Consider the following 26443-nt stretch of genomic DNA (forward strand, 5'->3'; position numbering starts at 1 on the left):
TAGAGTAGATCAAATCATGTACTACAAAGTAAACCTTAAGAAATGTAGGAGAATTGAAACCAAATGAAGTATCTTTCCAATCACAATCGTGTGACTCTAGAAATCAATAACAAGAGAATTCTTGGAAAATTAACATATGTGGAAAATAATAACCTATTACTGAGCAAGCAATGGGTCAAGGAAGATATCACAAGGGAGATAAAAACAATTCTAAAACAAATGAAAATGGAACAGAATATACCAAAATGTATGGGATGTAACAAAAGCAATTATATGAGGGAAAATTATACTAATAGATGCCTGTATAAAATAAAATGTAAGATCTCAAACACTCAATCTCATGTTATACCTCAATGAACTAAAATGAGAAGGAGAAACTAAACTCAAAGTTATAAAATAAGGAAATGACAAAAATCAGAGGAGAAATAAATGAAATAGGAAAAAAGTAGGAAAAGGCATAAGGTGTTTTCTGGAAAAGATGAAAGTTACAAAGTCTTAGCTAGAGTAAGAAAACAAAGACAAATAAATAAAATCAGAAATGAAGAAAGTGATCTAATACCTGAAAACACAGAAATACAAAGGATCATAAGAAAATATTATTATCAATTACATATCAACAATTTGGAAAATCAAGAAGTGGATAGATTCCTAAACACATATAATTTATTAGCACAATATCAAAAAGAAATAGGAAAACCTGAACAAAGCCATAATGAGTAAGGAGATTGAATTAGTAATAAAAAGACTTCTGTCAGAGAAAAAACAGTGATTAATGAAGTCACTGCTGAATTATGCAAACAATGTAAAGAATGTTTGAGTATTTCAAATATAGAATCATATTATCATCAAACAGATAGTTTGAGCTCTTAATTTCCTATTTGTATCTCTTTAATAACTTTCTTTTGCCTAATTGATCTGGCTAGATTTTCAAGGACTATGTTGAGTGGAAATGTGAACGAGGGCATCCTTGTCTTAATTCAGTTTTTAAAAATTTGTTCTAATTAGTTACGCATGGCAGTAGAATGCATTTTGATACATAGTACACAAATGGAGCACAACTTCCCATTCCTCTGGCTGTATATGGTGCAAAGTCATAGTAGTCGTGTAATCATAAATGTACATAAGGTAATAATGTCTACTTCATTCCACCATCTTTATCACCCCCACACCCCTTCCATCCCCTCACTCCCCTCTGACCAATCCAAAGTTCCTCCATTCTTCCCTACCCTGCCCCCACTACAGATCAGCATCTGCTTATCAGAGAAAATATTGGCCTTTGGTATTTTGGGTTTGGCTTATTTCACTTAGCATGATATTCTCCAGCTCCATCCATTTATCTTCAAATGCCATAATTTCATTCTTCTTTAAGGCTGAGCAATATTCCATTGTGTATATATACCACATTTTCTTTTTTTAAAATATTTTACTTTATTTGTAGTTGGACACAATACCTTTATTTTATTTTTATGTGGTGCTGAGTATTGAACCCAGGGTCTTGCACATGCTAGACAAGCACTGTACTGCCAAGCCACAACTCCAGCCCCACCACATTTTCTTTATCCATTCATCTGTTGAAGAGCATCTAGGTTGGTTCCATAGTTTAGCTATTTTGAATTGAGCTGGTATAAACATTGATGTGGCTGTGTCCCTGCAGTATGCAGATTTTAAGTCCATTGTGTATAAATCGAGGAATGGGATAGCTGAGTCAAATGGTGGTTCCATTCCAAGTTTTCTGAATAATCTCCATCCTGCTTTCCATAGTGGTTGTACCAACTTGAAGTCGCACCAGCAAGGTATGAGTGTACCTTTTTCCCTACATCCTCACCAAAACTTATTATTGCTTGTATTCTTGATAATTGCCATTCTGACTGAAGTGAGATGAAATCTTGGAGTCATTTTGATTTGCATCTCTCTAATTGCTAGAGATGTTGAACGTTTTTTCATATATTTGTTAATCAATTGTATTTCTTCTGTGAAGAGTCTGTTCAGTTCCTTAGCCCATTTATTGATTGGATTATTTATTTGGAGGAATGTTACGTTTTTTGAGTTTGTTTTAATATAAACAGGAGATTAATGCTCTATCCGAGGTGCATGTGGTAAATGCATCTCCCTTTCTCCCATTCTGTAGGCTCTTCACATTATTGATTGTTTCTTTTGCTGAGAAGAAGCTTTCTAGTTTGAATCCATCCAATTTTTTAGAGGAAATTCTTTCAGTTTTTCTCTGCTTAGAATGATGATGGTCTTGGGTTTAATGTATATAACTTTTACAATGTTGAGATATGTTTCTTCTATCCCTATTTTTTCTAGTGTTTTAAACATGAATGAATGCTGTACTTTGTCAAATGCTCTTTCTGAATTCACTGAGATAATAATTGGATTCTTGTTTTTAAGTCTATTTATTTATTATTTATTTATTTTTTAGTGAGATGAACATAAACCTAATATTAAGCCAGACAAGAATATTTCAAGGAAAGAAACCTACAGGCCAATATCTCTGGTGAATAAAAATGCAACAATTATACCAAAAATATTAGAAAATTAAATTCAATAGCACATTACAATGATAATTCACCATGATCAAGGGGGATTTATCCCATTTATGCAAGGATGATTCAACATATGCAAAATTAACATAATACAAAAACACCATATGATCATCTTCTAAGATGCAGAAAAAATTAATTTATAAAGTTCAACAACAGCTTCCATGATATTAAAAACTCGAATTCAGTATAGAAGAATATGTTTCGATACAGTAAACTTCATACATGATAAGACCACACCTGACATTATATTGAATGGTGAAAATTTGAAACCTCCTCTTATAATATTGAGAATAGATCAAGGATGAACATTCTCACCCTTTTTATTTAATATGATAGTAGAGGTTATTAGCAGAGCAATTAGAAAAAGAGAAGAAATAAAAAGCATCAAAATAAGAAAGGAAATAGTGATATTGTCACTATTTGTTGATAAAGTAAGATTATATATAGGAAAACTAAAGGAATCATAAACACTACTACAATTAATAAATAATTCAAGACTGTTGATTTCTCCAACCATATCATGGAATATATTTGTTAGATATATTGAACAGTTTTTCACTTATTAGTTGACTATTTATATTTCTTCTTTTGAAAAGTGTCTATTTAGGGCTGAGGCTGGGGCTCAGTGGCAGAGTGCTTGCCTAGCATGTGTGAGGCACTGGGTTAAATACTTAGCACCACATAAAAATGAAAGAAATAAAGGCATTCTGTCCATCTACAACTACAATTGTTTTGTTGTTTTTGGAACAACTCAGCAAAATAAAATTCAAAATAAAAATAAATTGGACAACATTGTTTCACACATACATAAAACAGGCCAAAAAAATAAACAGCAACTTCATAGACAGAAAAAGGGGGAAAAAAATGAAACCTTTTTATCTTTGGTCTTTTTAACCATCTCATACAAACCAACTACTTATAGTACAGCTAAAGTACATACACAAAAAAAGTTACTGGAATGCTCAGAATAAGATTGTTTTGTTGTTGTTGTTTTTGGTTTTTTTTTTAGAAGTTTTTTTTTCTCCTTTGAGATTATAATGAATATGGTCACATCACAAGTAAATTCAGAAGTAGGACAGAGAATGCTCCAAAGACTGGTTTGGACATCCCAGATCATTAAAAATGGCTGACCCCTAACAATATATACAAAAATATAAAATGTAAATAAAAAATACAAATTTTCCTTTTTTAAAGTACTTTTAAGAAAAAAAGCAGGGTCTTGGAAGTTGTGGTTCTTTTTTCCTCCCCTGTTGCAAATTCACGTTGTGGTTTTGGTTAGGTGGTGAAGAGCACGTGTCATCTGCTCATCTGCAGGTGGCACTGCCTGCGGGGCAGTCGGGCAAGTGGACCTCTCCTCTGGAATGTGACCATGTTTGGATTCTGGGACTGGAAGTGGAGGGTGAATAGATCACGGTGGCCTTTTATTTTTATTTAACTTTTCCTTTTTTGCTGTCTAGTCATCCTCATTGGTCTTCTGCTTCTTGGTATCAACATCATCATCCTCGTCATCTTCAGCTGCCCGTTTGCCCGTAGCTGCCTCAGCCTCCTCATCTTCATCTCCATTCTCTTCCTCACCATCACCTTCCTCCTCCTCCTCCTCTTCCTCACCACCCTCTTCCTCTTTTTCTGTAAGGGTCCAGCTAAGCGTTGGAGGAAGAGACCACACAAGAGACTGGCTTCATGCAATTGGCAAAGGGGATTTATTAATTCAGCATGCTGAGGTTCCAGGCTCACTCAGGAAGATAGAGCAGCCCAGAGCCCAGAGCAGTGGTCAAGCAGAGCTTAAGTACACTTTTTGGAGAGGGCGGGGGGGGGCTTTGCATACATCATGAGGCGAGGGAAAATTAAACAACAACTCTGAGACATGATTAGTACATTCATTGGTGGGAACAAGCTGGACAGGGGTGATTGGTCACTCCTAAGCGGGGTACACATTCAAACTGATTGGTTTTAGGGCCTCAAGGACTGCGTGACATTCTACACAGAATCCCAGGTTATTAGACAACCAGTGGAAACAGTGGAAATATTTACTGGGCAGTTCCAGTATTGTCCTAACAGCTACAGGGATTACAGGTTTTGGGGGTAGCAGAGGAATTTTAACAATACCTAGTCTTTTACTTTTTAACCCAGGCCCTGCAGCTTGGAAACTTTACAATGCCTGGTCTCTTACACTTTAACTCAGGCTTTGCGGCTTAGAATCAGCTTAGAAATTTTACCTTTACACTTCATCTACCTCATTGTCAGCCTCCTGCTCCCCATTTTCCTCATTAGCATTCCCATTAGCAGGGGCGTCTCTTCCATTCTCTGCCTCCTCCACAACTTCTTTCTTCTCCTTTAAGTCATTGGTGGTGATTTCAGAGCTAGTGTCCATAGTCCTATCTGACATGGTAGGGCACCCAGTGATCTGATGCAGTAGGTTAAAAAGGAAACTAGAGTTCAGGGACTCTGGCGATAAAGCTGCCGGAGTCCCCAGCGGCGGAGGAGGCGCGAGGTGGAAGTGGTTGTAGCGAATGGGGAGCTGGACCCAGGAACAATGCAAAGATGGCTTTTCAGAGCAGCCGGTGGGGCCAACATTTTTTTAAGTGTCTGTTTAGTTTCTTTTCCAATTTATTGGAAAAATTGACAATGTGAAAATGCTTCTTTGCTACCAAACGTGATCTATAGATTCAATGTAATTCTTTTTTTTTTTTTAAAGAGAGAGTGAGAGAGGAGAGAGAGAGAGAGAGAAAGAATGTTTAATATTTATTTTTTAGTTCTCGGCAGATACAACATCTTTGTTTGTATGTGGTGCTGAGGATCGAACCTGGGCCGCACGCATGCCAGGCGAGCGCACTACCGCTTGAGCCACATCCCCAGCCCGATTCAATGTAATTCTTATAAAACTTCCAAGGTTATTTTTCACAGAAATTTTTTTTAAAATCCTGAAATTCATATGGAAACACATGTGAAACACACACACACACACACAAAGTAGCAAAAATAGTAAAAACAATCTTAAGTAAAAATGCAGGCATCACAGACATCGAATTATATTGTAAAGGTATAGTAATAAAGATCATATCACTGTTCTAGAAACAAACACATCAACCAATGAGACAGAATAAAGAATACCAAAATGACTTCAAGCATTTAGTCAATATTTTTACAAAGGAACCAAGAACACATAGAGGGAAAAGGACAGTCTCTTTAATGAAGGGTGTTGGACTGCAAATTTAATTCAGTGGTAGAGTTATTTCGTAGTATGCTCAAGACCCTTAGTCACATACCCAGTACCACATATTAATAATAATAATAATAAGAAGAAGAAGAAGAGTGTTGGAAAAAATGAATATTCACATATACTGAATAAAATTTTACCCTTATCATATACAAATATCAACTCAAAATGAATAAAGACTTAAACGTAAGGACTAAACATGTAAAAACACAAGAAAATATTAAGGGAAAACCACATGACACTGATCTTGACAATGATTTTTTTCCCCACTGTAAAACCCACTTCAGTGTTAGCAACCTTCATGCACAGAGGCCAGGCCATGGTTTGGGGCCACAGCTTGTTCTGGCATGAGACACTACAAAAATGCTCAGTGAGATAGGCTGACAATTAATTTTGGGGGTTTGACTCCAAAATCTCAGGCAACAAATCAAAAATAAACAAATGTTATTACATCAAATTTAAAAGCTGGGCTGGGGTTGTAGCTCAGTGGAAGAGTGCTTGCCTAGCATATGTGAGGTACTGGGTTTGATTCTCAGCACCACATACAAATAAAATAAAGGTTCATCCAAAATTAAAAAAAAATTTTTTTTTAAATTAAAAGTTTCTACACAGAAAAAGAAACAATTCACAAAACGAAGAGAAAAGCTACAGATTAGTAGAAACTATTTGCAAGCAATGCAGATAATTAGTAATTAAATACAAAATATATTAGAAATTCTGACAACTCAGAAAAAAACAAACAAACAACAACAACAACAAAAAAAAAAAACAATTTAAAAATGGGCAAATGACCTGAACAGACATTTCTCATAAGAAGACATAGAAATAGCCAACAAGTGAAAGAAACAATGCTCAACATCACCAAAAATTAGGTAAATGCAAATTTAAACCTAAATAAGATATCACCTCACACCTCTCAATAACTAGTATAAAAGATGATAGATAACAAATATTGATGAAGATGTGGACAAAAGGAAATTCTAGCATACTATGGTGGTCATGTAAATTAATGCAGCCATTATAGAGAAACTTTATCGAGGTACCTTGAAAATAAAAAAGCATTTTTTTCATATGATCCAGCACCTCACTTCTGGATATATATCCTAATGACTTGAAATCTCTACTGTCAAAAAGATATTTGCACTCCTATGCTTATTGCAGCATTATTTCCAATAGCCAAGACATGGAACCAACCTAAGTATCTACCAACTGATGAATGGATAAAGAAAATATGGTTTATATGCACAATGGAATACTATTCAGCCTTAAAAATGAAAAAAAAAATCCTGGTATTTGTTACAACATGGATGAACCTGGAGGTCATTATAAAAAGTAAAAAAAATCAAGTCACCAAAAGAAAAAACCCATATGAGTTCACTTATACGTAGAATCTAAAACAATTGAATTTATAGAAGCAGAGAGTAGAATAGTGGTTTTCCAGAGAATGGGTGTGGGGGATGTTTATCAAAAGGTACAAATTTGCAGTTATATAGGATGATTTAATAAGCATTTAAGGTGACAGATATGTGGATTAGATTGAATCAATCATTCTACACTATACAATATACATATATAACATTACTGTTATTTACTGTAATTATTATTAATTATAAGTTATTATTTTTTCAAAAAAGGAACAATTTATATCTCTGTGGAAATACCTTTAGGTAATCTTCAGTTGTATTTCGTTAAAGTCTTTAATTAGATCTATTTGTATGAAATAAGAAGTTAACTCAATAAATTCAAACAGTCATTGGCATTAATTTAAGATTTAGAATGTTCTTTTTATATTCAAAAAATGCAATTACACGCCTGTAATTCCAGGAACTCAGGAGGCTGAGGCAGAAGGATTTCAAATTAAAAGCCAGCCTCAGCAGCTTAGTGAGGCCCTAAACTAAGTGAGCCCTGTCTCAAAATAAAACATTAAAAAATGCCTCTGGGGATATCACTCAGTGGTTAAGCATCCAGGGTTCAATCCCTGGTATCAATAAAAAAAAAACAATAAATGCAATTAAAATTCATTCTGCATATTCTCCCCTTTCCCATCCCTCCTCCCTTCCTCTTGATCTTCTTCTACTCTACTGCTATTCCCTGTATCTTTGTGATATCTGATTCTCCCCTCTTTCTTTCCCTTATTTTGTTCTAGCTTCCACATATGAAAGGGAATGCATATATGAAAATACCATAGGGAATTCACATTTATATAAAAGTAGAAAGAACCAATCAAAGATAACTAAATAAATAAATGAACAAAAGGAAGATTAGTAGAATAGAGGAAGGAGAATAGGGTGAGGGACAAGAGGAGGAAAAAGGGGGAACAGGAACTGAAATAAAATTCCATGCATGTATGATTTTGTTGGGATGAACCCAACTACTATGAGTAACTATAATGATCTAATTTTTTAAAAAATGGAATTGAATCATTTATTAGTAAGAGAGGATATATTGGAGATGTGAAAACTACATCAACCATTTAGTTTACCATCCAAATAACAATACCTTTGAGAGTGAAAGGGGTCACAATTAATAATAATAGCAAGAGAAAAATAAAAATGGGGACACTTCCAGGTTAACTGAACCTGTCCCAGGAAAGCCAGAATATTTAATCATCATTTAATGAGACGGTTTAAAAATAATTGAGGTTTCTATATGGAGGTAATAATGCAGGCCTTCAATAAAGCAATTGTGATAGGTATGCAAAGAATGTACCTATATTTGAGAATTGATGAAATAACAAGATCAGGGCTTTGAGACTTGACTCTGTGTGTGTGTACATGTCCATGTGTGTAGATTTCTACTACAGGAAACAGGGTAGGGTGTCTGAATTTCCTAGCTTAGGAAACTTGGTGAATGAGAGTACCAGCAAGTCAAATGTATTTAACTTGCATGCTTTATTTACAAACTACAAAATTTTGCTGGACCATTGAGCTTTAGCATGAGCAGAAGTCCTTTGGCTCCCATATGCATAGTTAAGGCACTAGAGCTCTTTAAATTTTTCTCCATTATAGCAAAATATATGTTTCTGCTTTCCAATTAAATTAAAAATGACTGAATTTGAGTGGAATTATACTGGAAATTCCATATTATATTACACTACTTTAAATTTTTTATCTCCTTTCAAATATGCAATATGGAGTATTACATATTATATATGCAGTATATAAGCACCAAGAAGGCAAACTTAATATGTCTTGAATTAAACTTGACACATAACAAATGCTCTGTATGTATTTGTCAAATGAATGCATAAGCTCTGTATCCTCAAAGGATACTATAGGAAATTTGTTATCAGCTTTTCATGGTTGAAATATTCCAATGATATCAGTGATTTGGTAACTGTTTTCAATAAAGTATCACTTTTTTTTTCTCCCCAGGAGGCAGTAGTCTCCCCACTTTTTGTGACAAGTGAAATCTCTGAGACCATATCCCAGCAGCCTGAACTGTGTGGTCATTATGATCCCAACCTCTGGTGTCTCCCATAACCTTGACTAAGGGACTTGAGAGATGATATTGTGGAAGATATATTTAGAGATTATTAATAGACCACATCCGGAGCTAGCTTCCTTGTTAATACTCAAAGCTACTAGTGTGTTCTATTACTCATCCTGCAACAACACAAAGCATCTTGCCTTGAACTCTAAGTACCCTATTGGCCTTTGCAGTTGTATAAATAATTCAGATGCAAAATCACTTAACACCACATTATGTGTTATTCCTGTGGTAACAGTTCCTGGATATCTTTCTAATTGATTTTGAACAGCACATATTCTCAAAGTAGTGCCATCATAATGGAATCCACAGTTTAGATTTTGGAATCTGCAAGGAAATTTTTTTCTGTGTAACTTTCTACAATCTCATCCATGCTTATTGGATCTGAAATCCTCTACACATTTTCTGGGGCATCCAATATTCTGTATTTTTCTATTTTGTTGATATTATTTGTAAAAGCCCAAGATTTACAAACAGCCTTTAAATTGGAAACTGTTTCTTTGGTTTCTAAGATGTGAGGTATTAAAGCAGAATTTTGAACCATTTTAAATGTTAGAGTCAATGCAGTCAAGCAGCATTATTGTAGGACTTGTTTGGAATTCCATATACCAGATGATGCCACAACTCCATCTAAGAAATTCCCTGAATTTTTTTGACAAGGGAGAAGGCTGGGTGGAAAACTTAATGCCCTCAGCAAAGATTGTTGATAATTGATGACTCTGGCAAAAAATGCCCATTAAAGATCATCAAATCCCCAATCGTGGGGCAGGGCAAACTTTTGTTAACAGTTTCAGACTGAATGAATATTTTCTATATATGTATATATATGTAATGTTTACTTTACTAGAAAGTTTGACTAATTTGGAATTTAAGTAAGCATTTTGACCAGTTAACTGAGAGTAAACATTTTTTTTCAATTACAAGATACAAGTAGTTTATTTACTTTAAAATTTTTATTAACACATATTAATTACACATATTAATGGGATTCACTGTGATATTTCCATACACGCATATAGTGTGCACCTTTTATCCACTCCCACAACACACACACAACCTTCTCAACCTCTGGTAATGACTATTCTGCATTCAAGTCAACTTTTTAATCTTCTACATATGAGAAAATTTGGTACTTGTCTTTCTATATATAACTTATTTCACTTAACATAATGTCTTCTGGTTCTACCCATTTAACAGCAAGTGACAAGATTTCATAATTTTAATGTCTGAATAGTATTACATTACACTGTGTGTGTCCATGTGTATATACATATGTGTATATACATACACAAACATATATATGTATGTACACACTTATATATATTTCTCTCTCTCTCTCTCTCTCTCTCTCTCTCTCTCTCTCTCTCTCTCTCTCTTAATGGACACTTAGGTTGTTTCCACTTCTTGGCTATTGTGAATAGTGCTACAAGGAATACTGGAGTGCACATGTCTCTTCAACATAATAAATTCACTTTCTTTGAATATATACCTAGAAGAGGAATTGTTGGATCATATAGTAGATTTATATGCCATTTTTAAAGGAATCTTCATACTATCAAGCAATACTAACAACAAACATTGTATAAGAGTTCCATTTTCTTCACATCCTTATCAGCATTTGCTATTGTTTTCTTTTTGATAATAGTCATTCTAATCGGGGTGAGTTGATGTCTCCTTGTGTTTTTGTTTGCATTTCCCTGATGGACATTGATGTTGACCATTTTTTCACAAATTTGTTGCCCATTTGAATTTCTTCTTTTGAGGAAAAGCTATTCAGAATATTAGCCCATTTTTAATTAGATTATTTTATTGTTTTTTTTAGTTCCTTATAAACTTTGGGTATCAATCCTTTGGCAGATTAATAATTTTCAATCTTGTTCTCATTCTATATGTTACTCATTCACAGCACTGATTATTTCCTTTGTTGTGCAGAAACTTTTTAGTTTGATATAATAATCCCTTTTGTCTAGTTTTGTTTTTGTTACATGTGTTTTTGAGTTCTAATCCAAAAAACTATTGCCCATACTGGTGTCTTGAAGTGCTTTCCTGATATTTTTTCCTAATAGTTTCATGATTGAGGTCTTAAATTTAGGTCTTTGGTCCACTTTGAGTTATTTGTTGTAAAGGGTAAAAAATATTTTCATTTTTTTAAAAATTTTGCTAATGATAATAATAATGATGGTGGTGATGTAGCAATAATGGGAAGAACATATAATACTAGAGAACAAAGTAACTAACAGCAATTCTCAAATATGCTATCCCACCCCTGAAATCTATTAAAAAGCACCCTTTTATGTATACCAATTCTTAAAATTTATATAATGTATTTTACGGATTCACAATGCTATTTGTTAATTTATGCCTCTTAATATTGAGTATTGGGGGCTGGGGTTGTGGCTCAGTGGTACAGTATTTGCCTAGCATGCACGAGGCACTGGGTTCTATCCTCAGCACCACATAAATGTAAAATAAAAATATTGTGTCCACCTAAAACTAAAAATAAATATTAAAAAAATACTGATTTAAAAAAATATTGAGTATTGGTTTCTTCTTTTTAAAATTTTATGCTGAGGTAAAACAGCATAAAATTTACTGTCTGTTGTGGTTTAGATGTGGTTTCCCCCAAAAGCTCACATGTGAGACAATGCAAGAAAGTTCTGAGGAGAAATGGTTGGGTTGTGAGAGTTTTAACCCAATCAGTGAATTAAACCTCTGATAGAGATTAACAGAGTGGTATCTGAAGTAGTAGGGTGTGGCTAGAGGAGGTGGGAATTGGGGGGTGTGACTTTGGGGTATATATTTGTATCTGGTGAGTGAAGCCTCTTTCTCTGCTTTCTTATCACCATGTCAATTGTTTCCCTCTGCCACACTCCTCTGCCATGGTGTTCTGCCTCACCTCGAGCCCTGATGAATGCAACCAGCCTTCCATGGAATAAGACCTCTGAAACTCTGAGCCCTCAAATAAATTTTCCTCCTCTACAATTGTTCTGGTCGGGTCCTTTAGTCACAGTGGCAAAATAGCTGACTAAATCACTATCTTACCAATTTTTAAATGTATAGTTCAATAGCTTTAAGTACATTCACATTGTTGTTCAACTAATTTTCAGAATTGTTTTCATCATTGCAAAAGTGTAACTCTAAACACATTAACAAATTTCTTCCTTTCCCCAGTCCATGACAATCACTATTCTATTTTCTATGTCTATGATTTTGACAGCACTAGGTATAACATATAAGAGGAATTTGTCCTTTGTTATTATCTTATGTCAATTAGCATATTGTCTTCAAGGTTCATCCAGGTTGTAGCATATGTCAGAGGTCTTTCCTTTTTAAGACTGAATAATATTCCCTTGTGTAGATATACCATATTTTGTTTATATATTCATTACTTTATAGGCACTTGGGTTGTTTCAAACTTTTGGCTATTATGAATAGTTCTGCTCATCAGGTATATGATTTACAAATATTTTCTTACATTCCATAGGTTGCTTTTTCATTCTGTTGGTAGTTCCCTTCAATGCAAAAAAAAAAAAAATTTGATTTTGACATTGTCCAAGAAAAGCAATTATTTTAAATCAGAATCTGTCCAGGCTGGATTTAATTATTCAAAAAGAAGAAAATGAGTTTATCCAGATTATTCTTGAGTAGAATTCTGTCTTCATATCTGGAAAAGTATGGCATTTAGGGAATCTAAGAAGCAGAAAAAGAGGGAGATTTTAATAATGGTTCTTTATTACCTATGAAATCTTCTAAGGTAGCTGTACATTTATTTATGTATCCTATACCACAGACATTAAACACTCAAGAAATTAACAAATGTTAGAAATGAACCACAGCACCTCCTTGGTAACAACCTAAGGTGAATTAGTGACCAATGTACAAACCTGTAACCAAATGTTTTCATCCAGTGCATAAGTTCTCATTCAGGTAACCAGGATTAGCTAGCCAAGATCATCTGTTGGGCCATTGTAGGATTCAGGAGAATGTAAAGCACCATAAAACGGTCTGTATGCTTTTATATATATATATTTCTCTAAGTAGAAAGACCTTTTATCAGATTTTCAGAGATGCCTGTCTATGATCCAAAATGTGTCAACAAGTTATTGTTGTATGGTTTTGTGAAAGAATTATGTGGAAGTATATCCATCATTACCTCTGGCAAACATTGGCATAAGTAGACATAATTAAATTGGAACTCATTGTTTCATCCACTATCAAACTTTCAAAATACAAAAGAGTATTTAGAAGCTTAATCCAAAATTAGGATATTCCAGTAGAGTGCCTTATTTTTAGTATTTAAACAACCTCTAATTTTTCCATTGGCTATTTCTTACTCATAGAATTGTACCATTTTAATATTTTATAAGAGTGACAATGCTAATTAATATAGCAAGTGTTAAAGACTAGAGATTGCTTTTTTTATTTTTAAATTTAAGACAGGGTCTTGTTAAAATGCTGAGGCTGGTTTTGAACTTCCAATCCTCCTGCCTCAGCCTCTTGAGCCACTGGGATTACAAACATGTATCAGCACACCAAGCATAACAATTGATATTGAAATGAAACATCTTTACTCAAAATGCATAGAAACCACTATTTTTGATAATAGTGTTCCTCCAATTTTTCCTTGCTCCTATATGTGACTTATGTAACCCATGGCCTTTTTTATTCAGCCCTTATTCTCTTTTTCTCACAGTAGCAATCTTTTAGAGCCCCACATGCTGAGGCTTCTCTCAGCTGCCCCATTTACAGAACTCATATAAACTAATCTAACTTGTTTAAATGGGGTTGACCTAATTATGAACCAATTCTCTTGGACCTTCTCACTTTGTTCCACCCTTTCCCTTCCCCATCTTGCTACAGCTCAACATTTTTGGCTTGATATTCCTATTCTAAACCATAAGTTGTCTCTTAAATTTGGACACAGAAACTGATTTTGGCTTTCCTGGTTTTGACTTTTAGAATTCCCTAAGACATTTACCTTTGGCTCTTCCTGTTCTTGGTCCTATCAAATAACTACTCCACACAGATCACTGAGAGCCATTCCCTAGTATTAGCCCTCTAACTGGTATTCCTGCCAGATTTCCCTTGGCTCCTTTTCAGAAAAACAATCAAACATGACTGAGTTTCTCCCCAGGGCTTCCATTCCTTACCACTGACCAGATGCATTGCCTAGTATTCCTCTCTTTCCTAAAACTGGTGCTTAAGTTGAACCTCTGTCTTGATACCTTGCCAGTTACTGGCAGCATCCATTCTCCAAGGTCTCAGTCCTGCCTCAATTCTCTGATCCCTAGATAGAACATTGCTAAAGATAGATTGATCTATTTATGACTAGCCTAAAATTTGCTGGATTGACTCCTTACTGATGTGTTCTACCTCTCTAATTGTATATGGAGAGAACTACTGCTTCCAAAACAAGTATTGAGATAACGGAGACCCATTTATACCATATATTAAGTGACTCTTCCTTACAGGATGGTTTTTAGTAAATAGGCCACTGTCTTCAGGTTTTGGTCTCATTCTACCCTACTGATTCTTCACATCAGTGAGTGGGTGTCCACAATCACCATCCAAATTTCTCATGTCCCAGCATGCATGTCTTTCCTATGTGAATTTTTTATAGATGTATGAAAGACTCAGTCTTCCCTATGTGTTAAACTTTATTCTTAGAGCTTTCCAGTTAGATGAATTATTTCCTTTCTCTAGCCTTATAGATTTCATCATAATGCTTATTTGCAAACTCACTTTGTTCAGACTTAAAACTCCTGACTCTTTGCCAAGCTTGACCAGTCAAGTTTTGGGGAAAGATCCGAAAGGAGAGACTGGCTACACCCAACATTATAAAAGCTTCATACTTGGGGCACAAGCAACTCCGTTTTCCTTCTGCCAGACATCATCTAGTAAAAGGATAATGATGGGAATATTCAACTAAGTAGATCTTAAGGCCTGACTTACAATTAGCAGGCTATCTCTAAAAAAATATTCATGAATAAGGTCATCAGATTTTTTTCTTTTCATCTTCTAAAACTTTTAGTCTAGCATAGTATAGTCACATTATTGCCTTGGGACCCATAAGCTGTGGATTTGAATTCCAGCTTTGACCATGGGATATTTGTTTAAAATCATTTTTCCATTTCTAGATTGTAATTTTTATTTGGAAAATTGGAGGAAAAAAGTTTATATTAGATCTGTGTTGATACATTCATCCCTGTTTGTCCAGGACTTTCATGGCTTTAAAGTAAAAGTCTCACTTCCTGGGAACTTCCTCAGTCCCAGTCGAACTGGATGGTTGGACAGCCTAACTAGATCAGTCTTTTCCAAATACTACTATATACCAATAGATGATCATAGAAAAAGAGTTCCAGAATGAAACAAACTTTGAAAAATTCTGCCTAAACAGAAGAACTGAAGAACTTTAAGCATTGTGAATCTCAGTGAGTCTAGTATACAGCACTTACCAATATGATTCAACCATAGAACTTCTTTCCCCAAGAGTATCTTAGAAGACTGTGATTCAATGGAATATACATTGAAAAACGTTGACTTAGGTCATAAGATTGGTTACAGTTGATAAACCAATGTTTAATGATAGCAATGTTTAAGGTTAGGAATGTTTAATGAAACCAATGTTTAAGGGTAGCAATATATAAGGACTTCCACACAAACTTGTAGCATATATGGGCAGCTTGAATACTGACCAGCCCTTTTAAATATTTTGGAGAAGATACTTGTGGTTCAAAGAATCTATATTTGAACACAGAGTTCATTTGAATCAGAATTTGTGTCATCCAAAAATTGATTTTATCAGAAGAGTGGGAAAAAAACACTGAGATATTAAGTCTGGGTGGTAGGATTCTGTTGACTAGTATTTATTTTTGTATACTTTTTTATATTTTCCAAACTCTCAAAAATAAAAATGTTTTATATTTATATTGACCCAAAGAAGTTAGTACAGAAGCTTTATTCTGCAAATCTAGACATTTTCTTCAGAATCCTTTAGAATTACCTCTGACTTGATTTGCGCCATCTCTGCTGAAAAGGAATATGGTATAGTGGTTAAAAAACACAGATTCTTGGCTGGGCATGGTGGCACATGCCTGCAATCCCAGTGACTCAGGAGACTGAGGCAGTAGGATCTTGTGTTCAAAGCCAGCCTCAGTAACTTAATGAGGCCCTAAGCAACTCAGCAAGACCCTGTCCCTAAATAAAATACAAAAAGGGCTGAGGATGTGGCTCAGTGGTTGAGTGCCTCTGGGTTCAATCCCTGGTAACAAAACAAACAAACAAAACAAACAAAAAAAGCAGATTTTGGATTCAGTGGTTGAGTGCCTCTGGGTTTGATCCCTGGTAACAAAACAAACAAACGAACAAAAAAGATTTTGGATTCAGATCTGTATATGCTTCAGTCAAACTAGCCTTTTAGAATCTTGATATCTTCATTTACAAAATGTTGAAAAATTAAAAGAGATAATATATGTAAAGTACTTAGCCAAATGCCTGGCATGTAGTAAGCACTCTGTAAATAATATCTAGGTTATTGTTGTTGTTATTTGTTTTGTGGCACTAGGGATCAAAACCAGAGCCTCAAACATGCTAGGCAATCACTCTGTCACTGAGCTAGTCCCCTGCCCAATTGCACAATTAGCATTTCTACTCTTATGATTGCTGTTATTATTCTTCCAGAGACTAGAAAGATCATGGCCTATAAAGCAGAAAACTTTGCATTTACTCCTCTCTTTAGCACTGCTGAACTGTGTGACTCTGGGCCTGATACTTTCCTTCTCTGGGAATTTGTGAAGTGATGTGATACTGTAGGTAAAATGTTAATTTAGTATTCAAAAGCTTATAGTCCTAGCTCTGGCACTAGCTGGCAATTATGATTAGGGGTATGTCATTGTTCTTTTTATACCTGTTTCCCATCTTATAAAATGGGTACTGGAAAGATGATTGGATATTTTCTAAATATATTTCTAACTATAATGGTCTACAAACAAAGGGGGTTAATTATCCCCATCTCTTTTTGTATCAGTCTATTTTGAGGACTCACTGAACACTTATTTTTTTCATTTTGCAGTCATATATTAGCCAGTTAATAAATACTGCCATCCTTTATAGATAAAGATGATATCCCATAATCTGTAATACTTGTCATAAACATTCTTAAGTGTTCCTAGGAACTGAAGTGTGTGTTTACTGTTGTTATTTTTTTAGTTTTTGGTTGTTATTTGTTTGTTGCTATTAAAAATAGTGCTGGAGGGGCTGGGATTGTGTCTCAGTGGTAGAGCGCTCTCCTAGCATGTGTGAGGCCCTGGGTTCAGTCCTCAGCACCACACATCATTAGCAGAGATTCCAGTAAAAGCCCCTGGGATAGAGAGGTATGAGACCAAAATCAAGAAACTTCATTCTTAAGTACCTTAGTATCATAGTGTCCAGTGATCCAGTCCACTTGGCTAAATTCTGCTCCTTACATTAGGACAGATATATGTAAAGGAGGAAGGTATCTCAGTATAAAAATACCCCAGGCAATGATTGACTAATACTACCAACTCAATCTCCAGTTTTATTCTCAGATGGGTTGGGTGGGGTGGGAGTTAGTGATATGGAAGTCAGATGGGAAAGGAGGGAGGGGATCACTGAACTGTTTTCAGTTTGAACTCATGAGAAGGCACAGTTCAGAATGTACCTAGGTCCTGAATCTCTGATCAACTAAATTCTAGGCTCTGACTAAACAGTAGCCTTTCACATTCTATAAATAAGACTAAGATAATGAGAACAAAGTATCTTTAGATTGTCAAGACTAATATTCAAGCAAGGGATTATTAAACAAAATAAAAAAAGTTTCTCATTATGTACAGTAGAAAATAAAATTAACTGGAGGTTAGGAAACTCTGAGATCCTGCTCCAACTCTGTTCCTAATACATTATGACTGTTTTCCTTACTTGGACTCAGTTTCTTTATCTATAAAAGAAGGGATATATTAACTCTGTTCTCTAGCCTGCCTAGTCCATGTGGCAAATATCATTATAGCCTATACAGAGGATATTGTGCAGAAGCAATAGCAATGCTGGGGACCATTCTCAGGGATTTGGTTCTGTCTTCCAACTTCTCTTCCTTTGATTCTTTTTTTTTTTTTAAGAATCTGTCTATGACAAGGAAGCACAGCTTTCTTTCTTTTTTTTTAAAGAGAGAGTGAGAGAGAATTTTTAATATTTATTTTTTAGTTTTCGGCGGACACAACATCTTTGTTTGTATGTGGTGCTGAGGAACCAACCCGGGCCGCACGCATACCAGGCGAGCACGCTACTGCTTGAGCCACATCCCCAGCCCCTCTTCCTTTGATTCTTAAGAATTTACTTCACTCAACTCCTCAAATTCTCTTTTGGAACAAGACAGGCTGCGTAGATGAATGAATGAATTCAGTCACTTCTCAGGCACATCACTTCCCTGTCTCCATGACTGAGAGGTAAAGCAATTTGATTCTAGGATCAACAAGGGCTGGATTATCACACTGAGATCTAAAGCTTATAGGAAGAGGTTACATGATAAGAACAACCTAGGCTTGGGAATCCAAGTGTTAGGGTCAGAAAGGACTTATCTTGCAGACATGGCAGCAACATCAATTGAGGTCAGAATGAAGTGTTCAAGGGATGAATTCAAGAAGCTGGAAAAATCAGAAAAACCTGAGGACTTGTAGATAAGTGTGGAATGCCATAGGGGGACAAATCTAGGAGAATGTAGAAAAAGCAAAAGATCGAGAGTTCAGGTAACTATGGGCAAGTCAGTGATCTTCCTTGTGTTTGATGACTGTTTATGAAATGGGAATTCATAATACCTACTCTGTCTCTGGTGGGAGAGGATACTTATTTTGAGAATCAAAGTAAATAGTATGTTTAACAGCTTCATGAATTGTAACTGCAACTGTGAAACTAAACAAGATAATTTTAAAAGTGTCACTGAAAATGATAGTAGTAGCAGAAGTATGGGATTGTGGAATAAGAGACAACTGGAGTTATAATGGAGTGAGCACACAAAGGTGAACCTGCCAAATAAAATATGGAATATACAGCTTTAATTTCTAATAAACATTGGATGCTTTTGGAGTATGTTACAAATACTACATGGAATATACCTGTATAGGTTTAGCTTATCTGAAATTCAGATTTAATGTAGCCTCTGCACTTAATTTGTTACATCTGGCAACCCTACACCAAATCTTACCCTTGTCATTTTGGACAGTTTTTTTTTTTTTAAATTCAACCCAACCTCAGGTAATGCCACCAATCTCCCATGCTGACCCAAAGGATCAAAGAAAGTAATGAATATGAAAGTGAGGCATTACATAATAACAAGGTATTTTTTCATTGCACTCTATTTTCTGTTCCTCTTATACCAAGAAAATGCTCACTACAATCATACTTTTATTTTTAATCTGGTACTTAAATCACTCTATATACAGTTGAAACATGAAAAATGAAAGATTACTATGATAGGCCAGATAATGACCTCATTTCCTTATCTTCAGTATTAGTGACTCTATTACCTTATGTGTCAAAGAGAGTTTTCAGATCTGATTAAATTAAAGCTCTTGAAATTGGGATCTATGGGTAGGCCTGATGCAATCCCAGACCTTATAAGTGGGAGATAGGCAAAGTCAGAATAAGAAAAGAAACTGAAGTGATGACAGAAGTGGAGACTGAAATGATGCACTTAAAGATGGAGGAAGGGCTTACAAGCTAATGGATACAGGTAACCAACCACTAGAAGCTACAAAACGCAAATAAATGGAATCCTCCACACCAGATGGTCCAGGACAGATCAGCCATGATGACACCTTCAGTACAGTCCAGTAAATCTAATTTTGAACTCTGACCTCCAAAACTATCAGATAATAAGTTTGCTTCATTTTTAAGTAACTGATTTTATAGTAATTTCTTATAGAAGCTATAGGAAATGAATACATTTGCCTCAAAACTGTATCTAAGACAGATCAGATCTAGCCTAAGACTCTCAGCCCAAACTGCACATTACATCATATAAAGAATTTTAAAGAAAATCCAAATATAGTCTTAACCACTCTGATTTACTCAGTCTGCATTAGTCTCCCTCTGTATTTTTTCAAGTTTGCCAGTAAGCCAGGCATAAGATGCTAACAGCTAACATCTGTGATCCCAGCATCTCAGGAGGCTGAGACAGGAGGATTGCAAGTTCAAAGCCAGCCTTAGCAAAAGTGAGACCCTGCCTCTAAATAAAATACAAAATAGGGCTGGGGATTTGGCTCAGTGGTCGAGTGCCCCTGAGTTCAAACCCCAGTACTCCCCACACACACACACAAAAAATGTTTGTCAGTGATTCTAGCATGCATTTGGGATTAAACACTTTCATAGATAAAGCTAGAAAGGATCATCACTATTTATGTCATCCATCTTCCTCTTTTGACTAGAGGAGAAACTAAGGCCCAGAGGGAGGAAGTGACTTGCAGAAATCACAAAGAAAGCTGATAGTTAAGTCAATCACAAGCAAGGGATAATGAGAATTTATGAACATTGACAGCAGCTCCACACTGGTGGTATGCAAATAAGCATGAAATGCGAATGAGAAGAACATTAGTTTTATTTCCTATAAATTCAACCTCTTTAGCAACCTTTCTAATTATTCTAAAAATTTGATCCATATTAAACCAGTAATCACTCTGGGGTCCCTGAGATCACCAATCCTGGCTTCAGTGGTTTCAGGGTGAGAAGAATATATTCCTGAGTTAATTATAAATAACTCTCTCCATCTGATTGGTGCTTGAGGGAGTTGTTTATTAGCAATTGTAAAAACACTTGAATATTAAACCATTTAGATTACTCTGGGGAAGATCTTTGTATTTACCTCTGGCAAAGTATTTTGTATTAATTATATTTCAGAGGTCAGACCATCTATTAGTACCAGAAGGCTTTATCTCTTAAGGAAAGGACAATGGATCCTTTCCCACCGCTTTTAAAATTCACAGCCTACAGTCCTGTTCTAGAAATCTTGCTTTGTCTTGTGAAATGCAGGTACAGTCACCATTGACCTCTAGCTGTCTTTAGAGTTCTCCCTTCAATATTGGTCTGAAAAATAAGATATATATGCATATATGCATGTATTTAATGCTGACAGTTAAAGTTCCATTGCTCCCAGAGTGAGCTGAATCCTTAAACTCCCTCATCTGTCTTGTTGGAGGCAGGGCTCCAGATGAAAGTTTAAATGGCTAACACTGCAGTGAACACTATTCAGAACAAATGAAATCCTCTTCTTACCCATTTCCCTTAGCATATAAACACTTTTAATGCATTTAGAAACCTTAAGATCACATGGAAACTTATGAGAACATTCCCACTGTAGAAATAATTTGCCCAAATTATCAGCTAAATTATACTGTTTCTAAGTGAAGTCCCGTGTCTTTATGAAAAAGCAATGGCAGCAGCCATAGAGTGATTCTATTAAAAAAAAAACAAGACAGAAGACACTTGTCCATCTGAAAGGCAAGCCAAGTTTTTAGAAAACAGAAAATCAACTTCAAGGTCCAGGACTGATTTGAGATTTGTTTTGGATTTGCTTGATTATTCTATAAACAATGAGCCTCTGAATACAGCAAGGGGTTCTCAAGTAGTGCCTGTGGGATGTGGACCAGAGGCTGGTCCATAAGAAATTGTGCCACTCAGTAGGGGAGTAGGTGGTAGAACAATAGCTGTACTTGTAGTTAGAGATGGTATCTGGGAAGACTCAAGCAGGGGCCAGTGAAAAGGCCTTGTGACTGCCTTGGGGATGGTACGGATGGTACTCTCTGGGTATTCTTGGGTGGTGAAAGGCAGGGCTGGACCAGCATCAGGTTTGGGGCGGAGCAGTGGGCTTCCTGAGATGTTTCTCCTGTGAGTGGGAGTAGAGCTCAGCACAGTAACTTCAGGGTTTTGAGGTGCAGTGCAAAGTTCATCTCTTCTCTGAGACCGAAGGCAACGGAAGCAAGCAACACCAGCGAGGATTCCCAATAGGATGAAAGTGACAAAGGTGCCACTCACAATGACTAAGGGCAGGTAGATGGATCCTAGGATGAAGAGAAGAAAGAAAAAATTGGTAGTTACAGGTTTCTGGGACTATTGCCACCTGTACAGGAGAGGGAAGACATAACTTTGCCAATACCCAGAGCATGTTCTAATGCAAACACCTTTCTTCCAGAGCTTGTGCCAAATTTCTCCAGGAAAGAAGACAAGTCCACAGAAGGCCTTGTGAGTCAAGAGAAATGAATTTTGGCATAGATAGGCATGAGGTAATAAGTATGTTTAGGAAAAAGTATTCCAAATGATTTTTATGGACCAGTAAATTATGACTTACCAGTTATCATCCAGGCAAAGATGCAAAAAGAGGTGTCATCTACTGAAGGAATTTGTATTGCTTTCCTAAAGAGAAAACACTGTACACAGCCTTTCTTAGGAAGGATATCACATAACAAAAGGCAGTAGTACCTCCTTTGAAAGACAATATGTTAAGTGGAAAGAATGTTTGAAATTAGCAGCTACAAGACCTGGGGCTTACTTATTGGCTAAACTACTAATAAATGATGTGGACCTATAGACAAACCAATTAAAATCTCTAGGTTACAGATGCTTTGTTAATAAAATTTGGATAACATCTACTTCATAGCTTTGTCTAAATGGAAGGAGCTAAGGCATGTGAAACATTTGTAAACTTTAAAGTGCTATGAAAAGGTAGGGGATTTCCCCCTCCATCTTTGGAATACTTGAGATGAGGTTTTCTTTTCTAAGAATAGTGACAAAGAGAGAAAAAGGAGAGCAAGTTTTCCATGAAGGACAGAGCAAAATTTCAGGTCATCTAAATATAATAACCCAATTTTTCATTACATTATTTTTCCCAATCTATCTAGATTTTGATCTTTTCCTTTAAATAAAATGAAAATAAAAGGTTATCTTATTGCATAAAAATTGTGCTGACTGAACCTTCAAATAACATGTTCAAGAGATATGTAATTGGACAGTTGGAGGTCTTGAGAAAAGCAATGAAAATCAAGAAGTGGCTAGAATGGACTGCCAAGACAAAGAACATACCTAGCAAATGAGGACTCTGGTCTAGAAAAATGGGGGTTGTAATAAATAGAGTGAGATCAAAATTCTGAAACTTACTGAGTATCTGGAAGGGACAAGGGCTTATTTCGTTTTAGAGTATGGAACTTCTGACACTCAGAGATATTTATTTAAAACCACTATGTGGAGGTATGTGTGGCAGTCTTATATATTAACTTATAACTCACTTTGTTCTAAGAAATTGTGTAGCAACTAAGATTTGGGGGTATCATTTCCTGTAACAGGTAATGAGTTCTCCAGGGATGAGGCTCAAAGTTGAGGTTTGAACTTGGGAAGGATCTCTAGGTCTCTGTAGCCCATATGCCTGAGCTTTACAGAGCTCAGCTTAGCAGGAAGTTTGTGGTAGACCCTCAGGGACACAAGTAGACAAAAGAGGCATTATCACATATATTTAAAATATGAATGCACTAGGCATAATGCCTATTGTCTCCTTCAATCCTCACCCATCCAGCAAGGCAGGGTTTTTAGACTTGTTTTATTTATTTATTTTTTTAAAGAGAGAGTGAGAGAGAGAGAGAGAGAGGGAGAATTTTAATATTTATTTTTTAGTTCTCGGCGGACACAACATCTTTGTGGTGCTGAGGATCGAACCGGGGTGAGGCTCATGCCAGGCGAGCGCGCTACCTCTTGAGCCACATCCCCAGCCCTAGACTTGTTTTATACAAGGACACAGTTGGTTGTGGTCCAGTTACTCCTGGGCCTTCTGAACTTTAATATTCTTGGTTGCTATAAGCCCTAAGATCTGGGGACTTGTACGGTGAAACCAGTAAACAGAGGACATTATGGGTTGGAAGAAATCTAACACTGAGCCCCGTGGTGCTTCCCTGTGTAGTTAATTTACCTGATTAAGGCCATTCTAGGCCCCCCAAAATGCTGAGCTTCCAAGTCAGCCGTGGGGTTCAGGACTGGAAAAAATGCTTTGCATTCATCTTAAGATTTCCAAGCTATTTTGGAGCTGGCAGGACAAACAGGAGTGTGCACAGCAGGGAGGGGACCCCAGGGTAGGTTCACAAGAAATGTTATCCTAAAAATTGTTTTAAAGGCAGAAGTGCCAGGCAACCCTTTTCTCCCATGTCTTGTTCCTGTTATAATTCTCACAACCCTCCCTTCCCTGACAGATTCTTGAGAGGAAAAGAGACAAGGGCAAAATTTTTCAACATTAGGTCTCTGCTTGCTGGCATAGTGTAGATACTAAATAAGTATTCATTGAATAAACAAATGAGTCACATTATCTGTCCCACCTATCTGAGACCAATCAGTAAGGTGCCATAGTGACTGAGGGGAATTTCATAAATAACTGTTTCCCCTAACCAGGGAGTCTAAGCCTTCCCAAATAGGGCAGGTGAGTATGAACTGTGGAAGTTTTCTAAAGCTTTTCCTGACAAGCACTGAAATTTGAAAGCAAATTATGAAGCAAACGATTCTAGAGTCTGATTTCCCCATGTAGGCCAAGGTTGTATTGCTGGATTCATGACCACCCTGAAGCCCACTTCACTCAGGTATAAAAGGTTTCTTGTATTTCATAGGAATTATCTGATCCCTTGTATTTCCTCCCAAACTGATGAAAACATCAAGTTCATGAGGAAGCAGGTTCTAGAAGCAAAGACTTGACCTAAAGTCATGCAATTAGGATGTGGTAAACTCCAGTTTTCTCAAGATTCCAATACAGATCACTTGATTCTCAATCCACCATGTTATATACCTTGAATTCCTCTGATACAGATATGTGAACCCAGCAGAAAGGGAACATCTCATTCCCCACCAGTTTCAATTCCCCCTACCACCCCTTGGCCCTGAGATTACCTTCTGGAGGTGGGAGCATAGCCTCTTTGGGGTCCCAGGTAATGTCCTCTGGACACTGTCCCTGATCCAGTCGAGCTGTAAGGGTAGCACAGCAATAGCGTAGAGAACAGGTTCCACAGCAGAAGGTAGCAGTGGGTTTATCATATCCCTCCGGGCATAGGAAGCCTCCATGCAATAGCCCTGTGCTGTCCATCCAGTGGTGACAGAACTCTCCTTGAGACTTAGCACTTCTGAGCATAGCCAGCAATAGGACACTGGCTCCAAGTAGCAGCCCCATGCCTGACCACTGAGGCCTCCCCATGGTGTATTATCCTTCCCAGACAGGTGCGTTTGGTCTCCCAACACTGCCCTGCCACACTAGCTACAGCTTGTGTTTTTCTTGTTAAAGCTCAGGGCAAGTCTCAGGTGGCTCCTTCCTGAGAGGCCTAAGATATTCATTTTGCTCTTTGCTGTGATTCACCCCCACCCCTGCAGCCACCTGCTGCCTCTAGCCGGAAACTCAGAGGCTGGGTTTCTGCCCACTGCCTTCCCTCCCTCCTCCCTCCCTTTCCTGACTGTTTTGCTATTATTTTCCTATCAGTGCAGGCTAGTGGGTTGTGTATGGGTTTATGTGAGAATTTCTAGGGATACAACTGTTGATACCAGAGACGCAAATATTTTAACATGAGATCTATATTGCTTATTGAAATTTACTGTCAAAAATCTACAAAATGAGGAATTTCAGTAGATGGAATTTCAAATGTTATATGATTTGGGTGTTCATTAGCACTAAAATACACAGTAACAAAAATCCCTGCCCTCTGCGGCAGGCGGCGGGGTGGCCAGATAGCTGTATCGTGGTTCCCTACGCCGCCGCGGTGCCACAACCTGCGCAGCGCCACCGCCGTGGGCCAGGGAGTTGCCCGCCCGAAGCTGAGCGCCCATAAGGAGATGCAGGACCTTGGGAAGGAAGGTGACTGAACCCACTCATGGTGTGATCACTGGCCAGGACAACCAGCCAGTTTCTGCAGCCCCTTTGAGATCCAGAGAGGCCAAGAAGGACGTGGCCTGGCTTGGCCTGTGTGCCTGTGGAGTGCCATCGCCCATCTCCCCTTGCCTGGGGACTTGCTGGGACAAGTTACTTCTGCTCACAGAGAGAGGTTCAAGTGTTAACACCAAGAACATAAGGACTTATGGCTGAAGTTTCAGAATTTCACCTGGAACAATAACTGAAGTTTTAAGCCAAAAGTGTTAAAGTGCATTAAAAGATTTGCTTCATGTGCAAAAA

The 26443-nt window shown here is 36.7% G+C and overlaps 2 protein-coding genes across 2 annotated transcripts; both read right to left on the minus strand.

Annotated features, from left to right (window-relative positions):
- Nucleotides 1–3971: 3971 nt before the first annotated feature.
- Nucleotides 3972–4990, minus strand: LOC308639931 (uncharacterized protein). The gene is made up of 2 exons (XM_081278316.1): nucleotides 4769–4990; nucleotides 3972–4186 (listed from the first exon to the last, which is right to left on the minus strand). Exons 1-2 carry the CDS (start codon nucleotides 4930–4932, stop codon nucleotides 4000–4002), a joined length of 351 nt encoding a protein of 116 aa, XP_081134442.1. The 5' UTR covers nucleotides 4933–4990; the 3' UTR covers nucleotides 3972–3999.
- A 14878-nt stretch (nucleotides 4991–19868) lies between these two features.
- LOC308639590 (protein shisa-1-like) lies at nucleotides 19869–25613 on the minus strand. Its single transcript, XM_081277812.1, has 2 exons — nucleotides 25177–25613; nucleotides 19869–22319 (listed from the first exon to the last, which is right to left on the minus strand). Exons 1-2 carry the CDS (start codon nucleotides 25475–25477, stop codon nucleotides 21880–21882), a joined length of 741 nt encoding a protein of 246 aa, XP_081133938.1. The 5' UTR covers nucleotides 25478–25613; the 3' UTR covers nucleotides 19869–21879.
- Nucleotides 25614–26443: the final 830 nt, after the last annotated feature.

Source organism: Spermophilus citellus (assembly GCF_964194105.1).
Source record: "Spermophilus citellus genome assembly, chromosome: X".
NCBI lineage: Eukaryota > Metazoa > Chordata > Mammalia > Rodentia > Sciuridae > Spermophilus > Spermophilus citellus.